Genomic DNA, 18,198 nt, shown 5'->3' on the forward strand with positions numbered 1-18,198 from the left:
AGACACTATCATTCTAGATGAACAAACCCCAAATTCTAGATTCTACTAATCTTGCAAGTCCTAAGTATGGGGAAAACTTTTTCATATGTAAGACAGACATGTCATAATTAGAGACATTATTCATATTTCTTGCCCCCTGGACACTTGTTCTTAAATATAGTGTCATCTTTTTTCAAACACAGGGCTGCACATTGCTACACATCTTGGATATAACCTCAGCCACCCATACTTCTCCACTGATTTCTGACGCACATAAATGCATCATCATTGTGCCAGGCAGCCTGAGCAAAATGGTGCTGGGTTCTGCACCACCAGAGTAGGGGGAAGAAAGCTGATAGAGCCATCCCCCAAAATGATACGTATTTTCACTCATTACCAATAGACATTGCTCAGCCAGTAAAAGATTAAGTGCTAAATAAGGTACTCTGAAATGAATAAATGGAATCACGGTTGAGATCAAGAGTCAGCCTTTTATGGACATACTCCCAGGGTTCTGTGAGAGACAGGGAAAGAACATACCTCCTAAAAGCCACCCATAAAGAAGCCTCAAAGTCCGGGCAATAAATATTATAAATGTTTCAGCAACCACGGACAGCCTCTATCAAACAGGCCTAGGAGAGCACTTGATGCAATCTTTTGCTGCCTAATTAAAATAATGCAATGGAGATCCATGACTAATCACAGAAGAGCAATGCTTTGAGACTATCCGTTGTGTTCTATCAAGACACTCCTGAGAACTAAGCGGGAAACGTAGTATTTACCCGAGGCTAGAGTGGCCTCAAAGGGCTGGCCAATGTATATCAGTGTCTGTATCTGGATCACACAGCCCAGGAAAAGAAAAAAAAAAAAAAAAAAAGGTGACTTTTGTAAAAAAAAGTTCATCCACTTTTCACATAACATATCTGGCTAGCTCTATCCCCCAAGCTACTGTCCAGCAGCCATGCTACAACTTGATGCCTATGACCTCGGCCAAGCACCCCAAAGCCTGGAGAGACAGACAGTGCTCACCCCTCTTACGGATGAGGACCTAGGATTAAGAATCTGAGCAACTGGGGATCCCTGGGTGGCTCAGTGGTTTGGCACCTGCCTGTGGTCCAGGGCGCGATCCTGGAGTCCCGGGATCGAGTCCCATGTCAGGCTCCCAGCATGGAGCCTGCTTCTCCCTCCTCCTGTGTCTCTGCCTCTCTCTCTATCTATCTATCTCTCTATGTCTATCATAAATAAATAAATAAAATCTTAAAAAAAAAAAAAAAAAGAATCTGAGCAACTCCCAGGTTATGGTCAGTGGCAGAGCCTGGATTTGGACCCCAAAGTTCCCATTCAGAGCCATGTAACCATCCTTTCACTAGTAAGGGTATGACACAAATTCCCCAAGAGAACAAAAAATTTATAACAGCAATGGACATATCTGTACCATAAAGGCCACTGCACAAGAGGGTGGCCCATTAGAAAGGGGTACCGAAGAAGGGCCACTGGAAGAAGTATGTTCCTTCTAGTTCTGTCCAGTTCGCCCTGGGTGACACTGGGCTCTTTCTTCTCTGCAACTTGGTGGCTTTATTAAAAGCGTGGGGAGGTAACCCCTGTGTGATCCAAGGAAGGACTCAGACAGTGAGCAGCAAACACCTGAGAAGTAGCCCCTATGAGATGATGCTGGAGGGTCCATGCAGGTGACACACCATGGCCACTCAGGACAGCTGTGGCAGTGCCCCTCTAGTCCCATCCCATTGACCTCCCTGGCGTTCTCAGGGACAATTCAGGGATGGGTCTAATTAAGCCAACCTATATATAATATACCTTAACCAGAAAAAATAATAACAGAGCAGGGGAAAGTGATAAAGTGCAAGAGTCTATAGAAGGCCTTCCTCATCTTGCCCCCTGCAACTGCTCTGGCCTTCTCTCTACCCCAGCAAACTATGAACCTCTGCAAGGGCTAACAGGACCCCCTATGATGGGCTCCCTGCTACTCCTCTAAGCTCACAAGCAACCTCCTCTGCCCCCCCCCCCCACATACTCCACTCTGAGAACACAGCACACCCCTGCCACCCCCAGACTTCTGTACCTGCCATTCCCAGGGCCTGGGACGCCCTTCCCAGATCCCACCACCATCCCACTTATAGCTAGTCACCTTTATGGATTCGTTTTTGGAATTCCTCATCTCATAACATTTTCGTGTTGAACGTGAATTGTCTCATATTCCTATTTTCATTTTCCTATTACATGGGTCTCAACATTTGAGATAGTGTCATACCTCAACTGTACTGTATCATATATTGTATTGATTTATCCTGTTTATCATTTAGCTTCATGACAGCAGGAGCTTTCTGGTTTTGTTCTACTATTCTTATATCATCTACTGTTGTATCTGAGTGGCCCATCGATTCATCTCCAGCTGGTCAGTCTGGCACCTTCGCTGAGTTGTGGGTACTCTGGAGGTGGGATGGTACACTTCTCATTCTGTGTCCCTGTGTGTAGTGGTGAGCACTCACTGGTTGCAGGGCTAGTGGTGAGTTATAGGAGATGCCACAACAGGGTGTCAACTGAGCCACACTCCCTCTCTCCCCACAACAGGCACCAGGAAATGAAATGGAACAAAAACAGGCCTCTGTGAGGACGTGAGAGCCAAACTAAGAAAGGAAGATGAGGATCACCAAGCCTGAAGAGGAGGTGAAGACTCTGGGAGGAGTAACCAAACACACAAAGCCCTGGAGTCTCTAGAAGCTCCCCAGGTACCATGATAACAAAGGCCCCTTTCCTGCTTCACCGCCCTCAAATGAGTTTCTATCAAGTGCAACAAAAGAGTCTCAACAAACATAGCTATTGAATGAACCAGTGAGTGCATGAGTATAAAACACCAAGACCCCAGAAAGCAAACACATAAAAACAAGATGTGAACAATTCATCAACAGAGGATTAATTAAATTCATCAAAAGAAGTCCACTGATAGAAAACACTTACATACAGCACTATGAACCAGGAAACAATATAAATGTTGATGCAAATTAACTCAGTCCATCCATTTAATTCTCAAATTTACCTGTTCAGTTGTGAGTTATCAAATAACTAAAAATCATAGTAACACGGTAAGATCTCACACATCTTAAATCAAGACACTGACCATTTCTAATAATGTGAAAGAGCTAAGCCAGAACACTTTCATATTTCTGGCACAATTTTCTGAAAGCAGCAAGTTGGCAGTGTAGCCCATGATTAAAACCACCAAGACAAAATAGCCACCTGGCTCCCAGAAATGTGTCCTTATGGAATTAATTCACAGGAAGGAGTAGTTCATACTCAAGAAAGGGCTCCTTGCAAGTAAGTCTTAATGAAGAGAAAACAGAAAATAATACACCGTCTGAAAATAAGTTATGGTTATGCAGCACATGGGCCCCCTACCACCATCATGGGACATTACACAACCTCTAAATGTAATATTCAAGGACTCTACAGCAATGAACAATAATTACGATAATTAATTTTAAGGCTATGAGGATGATATCTACTTTAACTACAACTATGTAATCTTTTCACATGAACATGAATGATGATTGAAAAAGTTTTTAAAAAAAAAAAAAAAAAAAAGAAAAAGTTTTTTTTGTTTAAAGGAGGTTCCATGCCTAGCATGGAGCCCAACATGGAGCTTGAACTTATGACCCTGAGATCAAGACCTAAGCTGAGATCAAGAGTCAGACACTTAATAGACTGAGCCATTCAGATGCCCCAAAAAAGAATTTTTAAAAGAGTAATTTATGTTTGGTAACAGAATTGTGGTCACTCTCACAGGAAGGTATTATTAGATCTTTGTGACTGCTGTTTTAAGGGGAAACAGAAAATGCTGTTTTCTGGGCAAAAGAACAAGATTTTGGATAAATTAGCATCCCATCACTGAAAGGCTGGGATGTCTCAGCCCACCTCCTAGGAAATACAATTAACAAGACAGATCTTTCAACATGAAACCATAAGATGGTATCAGTGGTTCCTGAACTGAACTTTGAGATAATTCATTGTCTTTTAAAGTGAACCCCAGCCTTGCCTGGCTATACGCTGACTTACGGCACTCCTTCTGACCAGGCATCTTTGCCGTCTTCTTCACGAAGAGAAGACAGTGGCCTAATTTGGTGAAGAATCTCCGAGGGAGTCATTTCTTGTCTTCAGAGGCACAATCTAACTTTGGCAAACAGTCAAAAGTCATTCTGAGCCCAGTCCTATCAGCGAGGAGGAGAAAGAAAGCAGAACCATACCACCTTCTGCAGAAACACTCTTGAGGAAAGCACTCCCAGCTGACTACAAAAACACTGCCAAAAACAGTGAAGGCGGCAAACTGCAGGAAATAATGTCTTCCCTGCTACAATCCACAGAATTTGGAGCCTCAGTTAGGTAGGATATTCTTCTTACCTGACCTAGAGGCCTAGATGTTAAAGGTCAAAATCATAACAACCCAGATGAACCTCACAAATAATGTTAAAGGGAAGAAGGCAGACACAAAAGAGCACATATCCTATCAGTTTAGGTGAAGTTCAGACAGGCAAGATCAGGTTACAGTGTTCCAATTCCAGGCAGCTGCTACTTTGAGGAGGGAAGGGGATGGCTGGTAGGAGGGTAAGGCTGACTCCAGAGGGGCTAGTGATGTCCTGTGTCTTACCCTGGGATGAGGGGATGCAGGTGAGATGCCTTTGTGACAATCCAGTTGGCTGTACCCTTACCAAGTACACACTTTTTTTGCATGTGTATAATGCTTGAATTTTAAAAAGGTAAGGGGATAAAAGACCCCACCACAAGAACAAAACAGGCTACCTTCCCCAAAAGGGGCTCAGAAACTCGTGCCCAATAGTTCAAGAAAGAAAACGTGTTCAAAGGCATCATTGTCTGCGGAGTACTTGGCTGCTGGTGCAGGGGGTAAGGAAAAAGATACCATTGGCACTATTTGCCCCGACTCTCAGTTCTGCATCTTTCTGAGAGCCGAGCTGGCTGGAGATTTTCCACTGCAGACACTGTGGCCCATTCTGGACACAGTGTTTCACCACCAGCTCCTAGTTCCCTCAAAAGGTGTGATCTGTTTTAGTATATGTGCTGCCGAAGCAAGCACAAAAGGTGTGATCTGATACAAGTCCTCTTCGAAGATGGAAGGGAGTGGGTGGAAAGGTCACCTCCACTCCTTCTGTTCATCCCTCTGCATTCCACTTTCCCTTGGCAGCAGTCTTTCTCTGGTAATGTGAGCTCCTCGGCCAGCATTCCACGGCTGACTTGCTGATGGAATGAAGCTCACCTCTGACCTGTGAAACACTGGCTGGACCTAGTGCCAGGACATTGCCTGAAATCAAGCAGCACCAGACAGCAGAGGAGAGTGCTGGGTCTGGTGTCCAGGAATCCTGAGATGTGCCCTTTACCCAGCCTGTCATGTTAGGATAGAGGGCACAGGATTTGGAGGGCAAAACAGAAATCCTTGTTACTCTGCCTTGAATTAGGTGAAGACAGGTACCCCCAACCCCGAGGGATGTGGGACTGCCCTCCCTGTTGGGTTTCCTTCTGTGGAGGACAAGATGAATGTGCAAGAGGGAGGGCCAGAGAGCCAGTGGGGCACCAACCTCGCTGCACACTCTGCCCCAGGAGGAGGCTATCCCATGTAGAGGGGAGCAGCACTTATCCCACACCTGCAGGCAGCTATTGGTGGTGGTGGTGGGGGGTTCCCTCCAGGATATATGTAGCCCCCAGCCTGGTGACCAGCACTTAGAAAACACACAGTACCCTGGTGAGGATGTGGAGAAAAGGGGACTCCAGGGCTCTGTTGGTGGGAATGTAAAATGGTTCAACCACCATGCAAAACAATATGGAGCTTCCCCCCAAAATTAAAAATAGATCTCCCATACCATCTACTATTTACTATCTAGCAATTCCACTACTGGGTATATAACATGCAAAGGAACAGGATTCCAAACAGCTATCTGTACCCCCATGTTCACAATAGTCAAGACACAGAAATGAGACAAATGCTATCAATGGATGAATGGATAGTAAAGAAGTGGTAAACAATGGAATATTATTCAGCTATGAGAAAGGAGAATATCTTGCCATTTGCAACAACATGAATGGACCTCGATGCCATTGCGCTAAGTGAGGTAAGTCAGATAAAGGCAAGCACTGTCTCCTCTGTGGAATGTAAAAATGTCAAACTTGGGGGAAAAAAAAAAAAAAAAAACAGAGTAAAATGGTGGCTACCAGGGGATGAAGAGAGAAAAACTGATGTTGTCGCAGGGCTCAAGTTTGCAACATAGTAAATAAGCCATAGGGAACTAATGCACAATATAATGAATATACACAACAATATTGCATTATAATGCAGATGTGATAAATACAGTGTTACTATAAAGGCAACATATGATAATATAAATATAAACATGTAACTAACACATTGTACACCTTAAATTTATACAATGTTATATGTCAAATATATTAAATTAAAAAATACTTGATCATAACAAGAGAGTTTGTAACTAAGTGCTGTGATGGATGTTAACTAAACGTATTATGGTGATCACTTCATAATATATACACTATACCAAAACTATGCTGTACACCTTCAATTACATCTCAAAAAACTAAAAAAAAAGAAAAAAAGAAAATGCATAGCACCTGTCAGCTTCCTTTGTGTCTTACTACACCCTCATCTCCTCGATGAGCTTCCCTGAGGACGGTTCCAGCTGCTTGGTTACTTTAAATAGAGCTCTATATAAAACTAGGGAGAGGTGGAATGGTAGAAAAATCTCAAACCATCCTGTGAAAATAAGACCATGCCCTTTGTCTTCTGGCATTTGGAGTCCATCAGCACACAAAGAAAGACAGCGATGGACAATTTCTTCTAATTTAAGGCACCTTGTTTAAAAACCTGTTAAATGAAATCACTCCTGCCAAATCAAATTTTATGTGTACCTCAAACTTGAAAGGGCATTAAAATACTTAAAGAAATTTGCATAAATCAGAACTATTACTAGTGAGAATATCTAGAGGCATGAGGGTGAAAAGATCCTATCAGGATTGTTGATCCAGTCTTACTGCAAACGGTGATATTTTGCATAAGTAAATTTATCAGAACACTGACTTTACCTTTTTCAACACTGATACTCTTTAAATACTAACTCTTGCACTGTGCCTTCCTAATGAGAGAATATCTGAGAGAAGAGAAGTGGATCTTTCCTAAATGACACAGATGATGAAGCACTACAAATACGCTGTGTCCACCCTGTGTTGACAGTATGACAACACTGACCACTAGGAGAAGAGGCACATCCACCTGACACTTAGAATGAACTGACACACTTAATATGAACCCAAGTAATAATCTTCCCACAACCCCGCTGCAGTCGGTAGTGCCCTCCCCCAAAGATAGCCAGGTCCCAATCCCCAGAGCCTATTACCTACTATGCCAAAAGGCATTTTGCAGATGTGACCAGGTTAAGGCTCTTGAGCTAGATCACCTTCTATTATCCAGATCGGCTCAATGAAATTGTAAAGGTCTTTATGGGAGACAGAGGGTCAGGGTCACAGAGGAGATGTAATCATGGAAGCAGAGGGACAGCCAGGTTGGAAGGACTTTGCTGCTGCCTCTGAACATAGAGGCAAAGGAGACGGGCAGATACTAGAAACAAGGAAGGCTAGACACAGAGTCTTCCCTAGAGCCTCCAGAAAGAATGCAGCCCTGCTGACAACCTGATTTCAGATTTCTGAGCCCCACGGCTGTCGCACTGTAAGTCTGTTGTTGATTCGAGCCACTACATGTATGGTCGTTTGTTACAGTGGCCACAGGAAATGAACGGGGCTCACGAAGCACGGGTTCAAGGTCGTACGGGCTGCAAGTAGCTCCAAGCTGGTCTGCCCTACCGCCGCCCCACATAGCCTGGCACACCGGGGTGTGCTGCCTAAGGTAAGAAAAGCTCCCCACAAAGCGTAACACGTGCTGCAGCCGGCAGTGTGCAGAGCATCATCTCCACAGCTCTAGCATCTGCAGGACTTTGTACAATGGCAAATCAGGACAGAAATAGCTACGGCAATAAAAATACGGTTGAAGGCTTCAGCCTCTGTGCTTTAACGGCAGAACTCCAGGCAAGTGCAGACTTAAGAGACGGATGGTTCTCTGTAATTAGATATCGGTTTCAAGACAAGGAGGAAGACATCGGCATCCCGGCATGGGAAGAAAGAGAAGGCGGCCCAGAGCCAGAGAAAAGGATGGGAGAGGGCAGGGCACCACAACTGGCTTGAGGTCAGAGACGCTGGGCCTGGTATCTGCAATCTGTCGCTGAGACCCCTCTACCCTACTGAGGTTTTAGGTCCGCAAGCCTTATTCAACACACAAATCTGTGTAGTAGTCTAAGGGGACTGTTCAGAAAGCCATATGGTTCCTTTTATTCTACGGGCTGTTACTTCTCCGGTGTATAAAACCTGAGAAGACCTTCAGGTGGACACAGCCAGGAGGCACATGCAGAAGGGCACTGACGTCGGCCTGCACGCTGCTGCCCATCACCCAGACACCGGCCGGCAAGGGTAAGCCATGGAAGCCCACTGTGTCCATGCCCACCCCATCCCTTCACCTTGAGCGCCAGGGTGAGAGGGACAAGGATCCTGTGCAGAGGCCAGGCTCACCGAAGCCTTGTATATGAACTTGGAAGGCCAGCTGGCTGCTCAGATACAAATTTTCCATTTATTAACTTCCTGGCTCTAGAATGTGTGTTTCTAGAAGTAAAGAGACTACGGATTAAGTGGGGCTACTCTATCCTACAAGGACTCTGCTTGCAGAGTGGAAGAGGAGAAAAATAACTCCACACGTCCAGCTCCTAGAATATTTCCACGTGTCACTGTGGAACCTCTTATCACAAACTGAAGGAGTGGGGGCGGGGAGGGGATGGTGCTTCCTCCACTCAGAACTCAGCTCCACACTCGACGCTCGACTTGTCTAATTATGACACGCACAAGAGTGCTTGAAGCTTGGAGAATCCCTCTGTGTTACGTTTTACCAGAAAACATCTTAACTCAAGGGTATGAGGGCAGGTTGGATGGGGCAGGAGGGGACCCGAAGGAATTAGCACCGCTCCTCAGAGAGCTTTTTAGTTCCTGACTGGGGATTCTCGCTGGAATATGTCACAGCAAGGCACGGCGCCCCTGTACCTGCCCCATCTGCTGGGGGTGGCGGGATCCCCGGAAAGCCTAGACCACACATGCGGAGGCCCTCTTTAAAGCCAAAAAGGGGAAAATGCGCTACAGCAGGATTTTTGCATGAAATTCTTTCATACCGCCGCCACACACCCCAAGGGTTTAATTGGGCCCTTTACAGATCAACATCTCTCTCTGGACATATTGAGTGGCAAACCTTTGAACTGAAACCTCTGCCCACTGTGACCTCTCCCTTCTAAGGCACAGTAATGAGCTCCTCTGGGAAACAAGATGAGCAAACAGGGACCCATCACTTCAAAGAAGCCCTGAAATGTGAAAAGTTGGATTCACAAGCAGGTAAAAGGGGAGGCTACTCAGTTCCTTTCACTTCATTGAGAGAAACCCAAGAAGATTCCTTTACTAGTAAGTGCTTCCATCGTATTTTACAACCTCCAACTCACAAGCATTTGATGTAACACAACTGAGGGATGAGGTGGGGAAAATAATTGGCACTTTTCAAGTGTTTCTACATCCCAACTACTGTCTGCAAGGCCCTTCACATTTTTTGTTTGTTTGTTTGTTTGTTTGTTTTGCTCATTCAACCAACGAACATTTATTGAGTACCTACTGTACGCCAGTCATTGTTTTAAGTACCTGGGATACAAAACCAAGCAAATGTGGTAGGTCCAAAGTCCCTGCCTGGGGAGCTCACAGTCTTGTGGAAGACATGGAAAGTCACGAACAAAGAAATGATAATGCACAGAACACAGAAGTCTAAGGAGAAACAGTAAAAAAGATGGAAGAAAGCCTGAAGGTACTGGGGAGAAGTCCCATGGCAGACACAAACTACACAGGACGCTCGAGACAGAGAAGGCAGGAAGAGACACCTAAGGGACTCACGGGGTCTGGATGATGCAGAGGGCTGGTGGGCTGTAAGGGACTCGGTGGGAAGAGCATGGCAGCAGAAGGAAGGCAAATGCCCAAGAGGGCAGGGACCTGGCAGGTAGGAGAACAGGAAGGGGATGGAAGTGTCTAGAAAGAGGATGGTCAGGGGAGAGCAGAGGAGATGGGGGGCTGAGAGGGAGAATCAACCGGGCTGTGGCTTGGCCACTGTCCAGGAGCTGACTGCGGGGGTAAGACCAAAGACAGGGAGAGCGTCAGGTGGCCACAGCAAGAAAGGACGCATGAGGTGGACAAACACAACACCACGAGGGTGCCAGAAAGGGAAACTAAGGGAAAACACACAGAAGTTGCTAACAGGCCATTGGCAGGGTGTGAACGAGACAGTCGGGAATGACCTGAGGTTTCTGACCCAAGTGAACCACAAGGAGTGGCCAGTGACCAACACAGGTATGTCAGGGGTCATCCAACTGTGGTCCCCGGGCCAAATCCAGTCTGTTTCTGCACAGCTGGGAGTTCAGAATGGCTTTGACAGCTTTCAAGGTTTGTGGGAAGAAAACAAAACAAATCAAAAAGAAGAAGAATATATGGCAGGAACTATACATGGCACTCCAAGTCTAAAACCTTTACTGTGTTTGTTCCGAGTCTGGGGATCCCTGGCTGGCAGGAGACGCAGGTCAGGGGCAGATGAGGAGCTGAAGTGTCGCATAGGCTTAGATGCCTTCTAGATATGCAGGTGAAGATGCTGAGCGGGCAGTCAGAGCTGGAGACAGAAGCTGGGAAGCCTTCCACAGAAACAGTGTGCAAGCATGGGCAGGCCGGGGAGACGTCAGCCTAGGAGTGTGCAGGCTTTGAGGGCAGGAGGTCAGAGCTAAGGCAGCCCCAGAAGAAATAGCCAGAAGGGCAGGTGGGGCCCAGGTGAGCAGGAGGCACTTTCTGGTATTTGACCCTCCAGCCCAGAAGACACAGGGCTATCATGATCCCTGTTTTACTGAGAAGGAAACTGAGGCTCAGAAAAGTTACCTGACCAAGCACACCCTACAAGGCAGAGGCAAGCAAGACTCAAAAACTCAGGCCTCCGTCGTAGCTCTACCTACCCCACACAGCTTCTCCAGGGGACCAGCTGTGGAATCACTACTAATACAACAGATACACTAAAAACCAAGTCATCCCAGGCAGGTTTTAAAGCAATGTTTGCTTCCAAGTAAGGAGCTAATTCTATGCTTCCAGGCTAACAGCCTCATCGAGGCAACCAAGCCCTGAGTAGCAGCACTTTTCCCTGAGGAACTCGAGGACGTGTGATGTTGTCACATGGCTCACAGGGGCATCCCTGGGGCAGGAGAGAGTGTCCTCCTTTGGTGGAGAGGAAGGTATTTTTCTTTTTCTTTTTTCTTTTTTTTGGAAGGTATTTTTCTTATCTTGACCAAGCAGTTTCAAAATTTATCCAAAGAAATAATAACTAAATGAGAAAAACTAAGAGACGTTCATAGAAAAGAAAAGAGAGTAACATACGTGTGTGTAATAAAATCAGTTATAGAAACAGCACCTAATAAAACAACATACTAGAAACAGAGATTGTTGAAACAGACCAAAATCTCAGAACGTGCCCAGCATCTTCAGAGACCGGTATTCCAAAATAAAATGAAAAGGACTGATTTCTCTATAAATATGTTGAGTAACTGAAAATTGTCTAAAAAACAAAAAAAGTAAGATCCCTACCACACATCACACACCAAAATAAATTTCAAGAATATTGTTTAATGTTATAAACTACATTAACTATTGTTAAATGTTATAAACTACAAAAATAAAACTTGAAGAAATTACAAAAGAAGTTTCCCCTAAGATGAGGGAGGTTTCTTTCAACAGAGAAAAAAATAAAGGATAAAACTTGTAAGTATAAATATTCAAGGTGGGGATCCCTGGGTGGCCCAGCAGTTTAGCGTCTGCCTTCGGCCCAGGATGTGATCCTGGAGAGCCGGGATCGAGTCCCATGTGGGGCTCCCTGCATGAAGCCTGCTTCTCCCTCTGCCTGTGTCTCTGCCTCTCTCTGTGTCTCTCATGAATAAATAAATAAAATCTAAATAAATAAATAAATAAGCAAGGTTATTTAAACTTCTGTATATAAAAACATGTGGCTAACAAAACATAAAGGCAAATGTTGAGTTAGAGGGAAATACGTGCACAGTATGTCAAACCACTGAGATACAAAGAGCTTTTAGGAACCATCCAAATAAAATGTGAGTGCACCAAAAAAGTGGGTAGGAGATGGAACTCAACTTTTTTCAAAGCTTTTTTTAAAACGGAAAGGAAAAAGGTAGGCCTGTCGTTTGATTCCAGCTGCAGAGCAGACCGTCCCTGGAGCTGGGACACCCAGGATGTGGTTGGGCACACCACGTATCAAGCTGGTCTTGGAGAAAACATGAGACCATGGTGAGTCCTCGTAACCATGGGGAAATAGGGACCACCCCCGAGTTAGACCGGGTGAAGCTACACTGGCCCTCATCACAGCATGGTCGAGAGAGACCCAGGGGGTGTCAAGGTGTCGTGTCCTTATCCTGCCCTGCCAAACTCAAGCCCACATGGGGTGGAAAGGTGGCGCACTGAGGCAGCAGGCCCCTCCATTCTGGTCGTGTTCTCACCGCACCTAAGGCATGATGCCCTTCTTCCCAGACTGGTGAGTGTCTGAAAACAACACATGACTTTACAAATACCTCAAACTCCCTAAAATGTCAGAAAAACAAAAAACAAAAAGAGAGAGAGAGAAAAACAATCCAAATTTCCTGTTTTGTCACAAAATATTTCATAATGCCTATAAGCCTTCCCCCCTTCCAGAAGATTGTCTTAGCGCTTTGAGTACACACCATCTTTGCCCATCCGAATTCCCTCTCCTGCTGAAGAGCTCAGGGAGCGAAGTGACAGGTGGGACAGGCAGCATGTGTCACTGCCCACTGCCATGCCCGCCATGATACTGCTGCCCCCACCCCCGCCGCAGCCCTCCCCTCCACATCCAACTACGGTCTATCCACGCCCCTGATTAGACACACACCCCACCTCCGTGAATCCTTTCAGGCCAGAACCCAGACCTCTGGGCCAGGCGTGAGGCCACAGCGCCCCGGCCACCACAGCCCAGGGGACACCCCAGGCCTCCAGCACTGAGGACAACCACTTGTCATTAGTGGCTTGTATTGTAAAAATAGTGGCACTGTATTTTTCAGGATTCTGTGACTCGTGTGCTTCCACGTCAAGAAATACCAGGAAGGCGTATTGTTTCCGAAGGTACAGAATTCATGAATAATTACATGATTTAATGCTTTCATTACTCAGGGCAAAACTGCTTTACTGTCACTGAGTTTTTAATTATTTTGCTTATGGATTTTCTTATTTACGGCACACTGCTTAAATCTGCATAGTTATGGCCCTGGACTTCATTCAGCCTAGGAAAGCCCTGGATCTTCAAGTCTAATGAAGCCGAGCTAAGCCTGTGGCCTCCCTACAAGCCCCTCAAGCTCACCCACACACAACAGGATGGATTCCTTAGAACATTCTTAAAATAAAGGCAGGACCTAAAGGCTATGTCATCCCCTAAGTTCGGAAATCAAAAATAATTGTTGCAATCACTCTTGATTTTTAGGGTGAATTCCAATTTTTGTATATAATTGTGCTAAAACAGCCATCTGGTTGTTTTATTTATGAATATGGTTTACTAATCTCATTACATAGAATACTGACAAGACCTTCCCACAATTGGGGTTTTTAAAAGAAAATTAAAAACGTTAAAGGCCTCTTATGGTTTAGCTGCCTGTCTTCCTAAAACAATTCTGCTTTTCTTCCCTCTATTCTGCTCGTCTCAGGGACTTTCTTGGCCACTGTGACCACTGCCCACCACCTCTCCTTCTCCCCAGGGCTGCCAAGCCCCCTTCCATCACAGCACCCACCTTTAGCCCGGCCTGCATGCTTCTCTTCCTCCCCACTGGGGTATAGAGCCCTTGGTGGCAGCAACTGTTCCTTACCTACCCTATACCCCAGGCATGTCTGGGACGTAGTAAGAACTCAATCAATGGTTCCTTACGAATGAATGAAATTAGAGATCAACATAAGTGTACTTCATCAAGGTCAAATTTGCCCAAGTATTGTTGGTATTTTAAACTGAGCCCCATTTTGGCCTGAATATCAAACCCTGAAGTTGCTTGGATGACAAGCATCCACTTGGAAGCCTCAGGTCAGGTGTGATCAGAATGCCCCTCAGGCTCAGGTGGGGCTAGAGGGCTGAAGAGGATTGCAACTTTCAGGTCAAGGCCTTCTGAGGGTGCCTTACTCCCTGGAGCAGCATCCGCTCGCCATCCACCCGCCCATGCACAGTGGAGGTCAGACACGGCTCCAGTCCTGAGCACGGGGAGTTCTGCCCTTGATCAAAATCGAAATTCTAGAAGACCCCGCTCCTTCTGGCCTGCAGACACATCCACTGCTTCTGCTGGACTTGAAACGTCAGCTTCACATCCCACTTTCAAGAGGGTTAAAAAAAAAAAAAAAAACGCACTATGGTATGGAGTTATTTACTTACCGTCAGCAGTGTGAAGGAGCTTATGACTTTTCAATGTCCCTTTTGATTTGAATTTCTTGCCACACATGTCACACAGGTGAGTTTTCTCAGTGCTGTGACGATTCATATGAGCCTTGAGGTTACTCTTGCTTCGAGTTGCGTACTCGCACAAAGAACATTTGAAGGGTTTCACACCTACCAGAGGAGGAAAAACAGATCCATGTATAACAAAATCACACATACACACACACACACACCTACTTCTATGTGTGCACATGCGTATGTGTCCCAAGAACATACGTGCATATCCCTGTTGAACAAAGCAGGGCACGTGCCTTCCTGAACACACTGCACACATGCCTTGCCATGCTCTCATCCACGGCATTCCTTCCAACTGCCGTGCCCTGTCCTGCCACAGCCTCCAGCATGTGGCCTTCTCTGATTGGCCCAAGCCAGTCCCCTTGCTTCCCTCTCTGTGTCCCCATGTGTCCCCATCTCTTGGAATTCTCTATCAGAACTGCTATAGCACACTGCAGGTCGTCCACACCTGCCTCTCCCCTTAGTCCAGGAATTCCTCTTGGGCACAGACTCCAAGCAGTTTCTGTAGGCCATGTTCATTAAATTCAATTGAACGAAGTTAAGTTGACCAGAATTAAAGTAAACGTGGATCTGTGCAGACATCAATGGGATTGGGGGATCCCTGGGTGGCTCAGCAGTTTAGCGCTGCCTTTGGCCCAAGGCTTGATCCTGGAGATCCGGGATCGAGTACCATGTCGGGCTCCCTGCAAGGGGCCTGCTTCTCCCTCTGCCTGTGTCTCTGGCTCTCTCTCTCTCTCTGTTTCTCATGAATGAATAAATAAAATCTTAAAAAAAAAAAAAGAAATCAATGGGATTGGATACCTAGGATCAGACACAAGAGCATATTTTCATAAACTGAGCAGAGCCTTAGGACGCTGGCTGTTGTTGGGCTAATGGCTGGAACTGTGGCTGCTCCCCCTCCACTAGACAAACGCGCACTGCAGACCTACTCTGGAGCACACACCGAGGGGCTCTGAGGCTGAGAAGCCAGGGCCCCTGCGGCCGCCGTCCAGGGCCCCTGCGGCCGCGTCCATGAAGCAAAAGGCCATGACACCTAGCACAACATGCACAGGGAGAAGGATGCTGTGCCCGACACTGAGCATGGGGTGGGGGATGTGACACACAGTGTGCTCAGCATTTTCAGACCTTGTCTACAAGACCCAAGACTGTGGTTAAGGAAGCCAAGGCTTCAACAAGGCTACGGGGTATGCCCAGAGTTCAGAGCGCAGGTGCATGCATGGTGGTAAATAAACAGTACCTCCCACCTGGGCTTTGAGCTCCGTTCCTGCCATCCTGTCTGGGTCCCTATACCATCAAGTACTGAACTGTTCACCTCTCTCTTCCTCATGGTGCATCCCCAAGGCCTGAGAACAGGTGTTTCTATTCCTCGCCGTCGAAACCCTCTCCAGGAACCCTCTTGTATTCCTGCCTGCAGCATGCCAGCTTCCTAACTCACCTTGGCACGAGTCCAGAAGGGCTCCCCAGGCTCCTGGCTCTGCACTGCAACCCCAGGAGAGCCACATCCTTACAGTGGGAAGCAAAGTTGGTAGCCTGCTATCTCCAGCAGCCTCCTGACCTCCAACTGCCCAAATTCCTAGAGTGTGCTCCCCAAGCTTCCCTTCATAGGCAAGCACCCCAAAATCACAGTCTATCTTCCTCTTTCTGCTACTTCATCTCCATGCAACTCCCCTGCCTTCTGGATTCTTCCTCCATGACACTGGACCAGAGGCCTCTCTGCTGTCCTCTTCACCTTTGTTCACCTGTAACACCAACACTTCCTCAGCACCTACCGTGCCAGCACCCTGCAGCGGGCATCAATTACCAAGGTGATGAAGACGGTGCTGTTCTCTGAAGCTCACTGTCTAGCACAGACATCATGGGAATTTATTTCATTACACTTCACTATATTTTCACTACGTTTCCAACGGAAGCTATACAACTGCACACTTCTGCTAACTGCATTTGCAACTCAACAGGCAGTGACTAAAATCACTGAGCTTAGCTGGCTTGTGGACACATTTCTCAGTAAGCTGGAGAAGTCTAACTATAAGGCACAAGGCGATACAGCTTCCTCCTAAAGTACTCCCCACATGAAGCATGGAAGCACAAAACTAAAGGGTGCTCCACCCTGAAAGATGAGTACTCACCTTCGTGAGCCCAGATATGACGCTGGAGGTCTGAGCCGTTCTTCATGAAATAGAAATCACAGTATGGGCACTTCATGGCTCGCTTCCCAATCAGACCTTTCAGCTGAACCCTCCTCCCGAGAACCTCAGAAATAGTGCTCATGGACACCTCTGGAAGAAAAGCAGGGGGGTCCATTGGAAGCCAAAGAGGATAGGCTCCCGAGAGACATAGGAGACTGCCTGGATGCCCTGGCCAACCCCAGCAGCACTCAGGTGACCAATCAAGATGTGCCCCCTGGAGTCATGTGGTAGGATTTTTGCCTAAAAATTAAACCGGAATCTAATCAAGTCTCAGATCTAAATATCCATAAGCATAAAATGTGAGGGATGGAGAAACAATACTGTGAGGCACCATCAGACAAATGCAGGACATGAAATCACCTACAGGAAAAACCAATCCAGTCCCTTCCAATAAGTCGCTGTCACGAGAACAAAAGTGGAGTGGGGTGTCCCACAGAATTTAAGAAACTCAATTGACATAACAACTAAAGGCAAAATGTCTGGGTCCTGATTCAAACAATCTTGTATTGACTGAGGAAATCTTAAATGAACTAATCCTAGGTAACAGTAATGGGAATAACGAATTACCATTAATTGTTTGTTTTAATGGTGACCTGGTGGTTATGTTACAAAAGACACCGATTAGTTGGAGATGCATCCAACGTTCTTTTATGAGGAAGTTACATACGTGTGAGACATACTTTAAGATATTCTAGAACATGGGACACCTGGGTGGCTCAGTGGTCAAAGTGGTCAAAGACAGCTTTGGCTCAGGTCATGATACTGGGGTCCTGGGATCGAGTCCCGCATTAGGATCCCTGCTCAGCAGAGAGTCTGCTTCTCCCTCTGCCTCTGCCTCTCCTCCTGCTCGCTCTCTCTCTCTCTCTCTCGCAAATAAATAAAATCTTAAAAAAAAAAAAAAAAAAAAAAAGATATTCCAGAACAAAAACTTTTGAGGGCCGATCCATAAAACAAGTCTGACAAAATGCTCACAAGTACAGAAGCTGAGCTGTTGAGGATACCTGGGGGTTCCTCATATTATCCTGTATTTTGTATATATGTGAAGTTTAGACCAAAGACAACACCTCACAAATGTTCATGAGCAAAGTCTGTCCAATCTGAACAAGCATCCTCGGCTCACACTGGACACAGGCTGGAACAGGAAAGGTAGAATGAGGCCATCAGAGAATCCCATAACCCATGTGTTCCCACACAGATGAAGGCCTTAAGGCTTTATCTGTTCCCAGATAAAACATGAGTGTTGGTGAACTCCGTTATTTCTTTACTTTTCTCCAGTATCACTTATGATCCCAGTGAGTCAATGCCCTAACACAGGGGCAGATATAAAAGACA

The 18,198-nt window shown here is 46.1% G+C and overlaps 1 protein-coding gene across 7 annotated transcripts in view; it reads right to left on the reverse strand.

The window, feature by feature from the left end:
- ZFAT (zinc finger and AT-hook domain containing) overlaps positions 1 to 18,198 on the reverse strand; it is a 190,268-nt gene that overhangs the window by 78,014 nt on the left and 94,056 nt on the right. For 6 of the 7 annotated variants that reach the window (XM_038555582.1, XM_038555584.1, XM_038555581.1 and 3 more), the window contains 2 exons: positions 16,807 to 16,956; positions 14,603 to 14,776 (listed from right to left, as the gene is read on the reverse strand). The exons of the other annotated variant lie outside the window; for it this stretch is intronic. In XM_038555582.1, coding sequence (XP_038411510.1) covers positions 14,603 to 14,776; positions 16,807 to 16,956 — 324 coding nt within the window. The remainder of the gene's footprint in view (positions 1 to 14,602; positions 14,777 to 16,806; positions 16,957 to 18,198) is intronic. 7 annotated transcript variants of the gene reach the window in all.

The sequence above is a fragment of the Canis lupus genome, chromosome 13 (genome assembly GCF_011100685.1).
Source record: "Canis lupus familiaris isolate Mischka breed German Shepherd chromosome 13, alternate assembly UU_Cfam_GSD_1.0, whole genome shotgun sequence".
NCBI lineage: Eukaryota > Metazoa > Chordata > Mammalia > Carnivora > Canidae > Canis > Canis lupus.